Here is a 1,730-nt window from a genome sequence, read left to right on the forward strand (position 1 = left end):
GTAACAAACGCTGCAGCCGTTTAGATATAAATTTGTTTTACTGAACATGTATTCCTGATATCTGAAAAAACATTTTTTTCTTTGTATAAATGACCATTTCAAACTAAATTCTCCACATCTAGAATAAACATTCTGGATGTCTAGAAATTAATTTCAGATCTCCACATTCCTCTTATCAGTGGTCAGCATTTACATTTATCTATGTATAAAACTTTATTCTTTCTATTATAATTTAGTTTTTTTTTTTTTACTTTCTAAAATTCAATTTCTACAACAAAAATGTAATTCAGAAAATATATTGTTACAGTTAGGTTTAGTGATTTAGATCAGGAATAATCTTATTTTATTGATCTACAAATGGAGCACCAGAGTGGAGTGCTTTTAATAAATGTAAAAACGGCCTGCCATAGCCCACTTCATATAAACTTACGCATTAACTGGAGCAACAATCTTCTCCTTCGCCACCTTCCACTCCTTTGTAGCAGTAGCTGCTGTTTCTCTGTCTTTTAAACACATCCTCCCCTTTTTTGTTTTTATTTTTTTTGCATTTCTGCATTAAAATCTCTAGTTCCAGTGGGCTGAAATATTCACTTTCTGAAGCCATGGTGACTTCACTGATTATGGCTTTTTAAACTTGTTGCCCACGCACTTAACTCTGAGTGGACCTAGTTCAAATTTATTGAACTAATTGGTATCAGCCGTTGTGAAACTGAACACAGAGTTCCCGAGCTTGGGCTAAACCAATTTAGAGTTGTGGTTTGAGTCTGAATCTGCTAAACCTTCTTCCTGAAACGTACCCCTGGGCACAGCGAGCATTGAAACCACTGGCAACGTCCGAACCAAACCTTTATCTAAGAAAAGATCCGCTCAGCCGAAACAAATTTTATCAATTCACACAACCCTTTTGTGATTGCATACTTTTCAGAAAATTTGTTGATTATGATTAGGGTCAAATCTATCATCAAACCATTAATAATTTAATATAGAAGCTGGAATCTGTTTTGAAGTGAATCTAATGAGTTCAGACACTTTTTATATCTCCATTTGCACTCAGACATGTACTTTCTGTACCTTTAACTAGTATAAATAACTTGATATTTAATTATAATATTAATAACTTGTTACAAACAGTAGGTTACTGTGTGCAGTAGACTGATGTAATGAATAAAGTACCCCATGCCACACGCTGTCGCCTCCTCATCGAAATTGGATGCAGGCCTCTTCTTTGTCAGCTTGTCCACAATCGGAGTTTCATCTTTGGACAAAAACAGGAATCAGGTATTTAGTCTGAATCAGTATGCATTTCCATCAGATGTCACGGCTGCTTTAGTCGACTTCACACACATGAAAACCTGTAAAACTTTGAATATATTGTTAAGACAACCTCCCTTTAACCAGAGTTCTCACAGTGCAATTATAACATCATTTTAGGAGAAGGTGGAAGATAAGACTGGACACTTTGATGTAAACAAGCCAGAGAAACGGTTACGGAGGTCAGCGGCGAGGCTTTTACCTGGAAATAAGATGAGAGAAGAATGAAGAAGAGCCCTGAACAATGAGGACAATGTTTTTCATACACACTAGACATCGCCTGCCAGGGATATGCCTTCTGTATCATCAGTAGGAAGAAATGTGTTGCATCTTGGGTGCTATCAGTTGGATCATCCAAAGCAGGTGTCCAAAACTTTTCTAAATATGGTGCAGAATCTCAACAACCAGAATAACGACTG

General features: G+C 36.4%; 1 protein-coding gene across 2 annotated transcripts in view; it reads right to left on the reverse strand.

Moving 5' to 3' along the window:
• sycp3 (synaptonemal complex protein 3) overlaps positions 1 to 1,730 on the reverse strand; it is an 18,729-nt gene that overhangs the window by 14,165 nt on the left and 2,834 nt on the right. For both annotated transcript variants that reach the window (XM_015383793.1, XM_015383792.1), the window contains exon 2: positions 1,174 to 1,255. In XM_015383793.1, coding sequence (XP_015239279.1) covers positions 1,174 to 1,255 — 82 coding nt within the window. The remainder of the gene's footprint in view (positions 1 to 1,173; positions 1,256 to 1,730) is intronic.

The sequence above is a fragment of the Cyprinodon variegatus genome, unplaced genomic scaffold (assembly GCF_000732505.1).
Source record: "Cyprinodon variegatus isolate N-32 unplaced genomic scaffold, C_variegatus-1.0 Scaffold294, whole genome shotgun sequence".
Taxonomy (NCBI): Eukaryota; Metazoa; Chordata; class Actinopteri; order Cyprinodontiformes; family Cyprinodontidae; genus Cyprinodon; species Cyprinodon variegatus.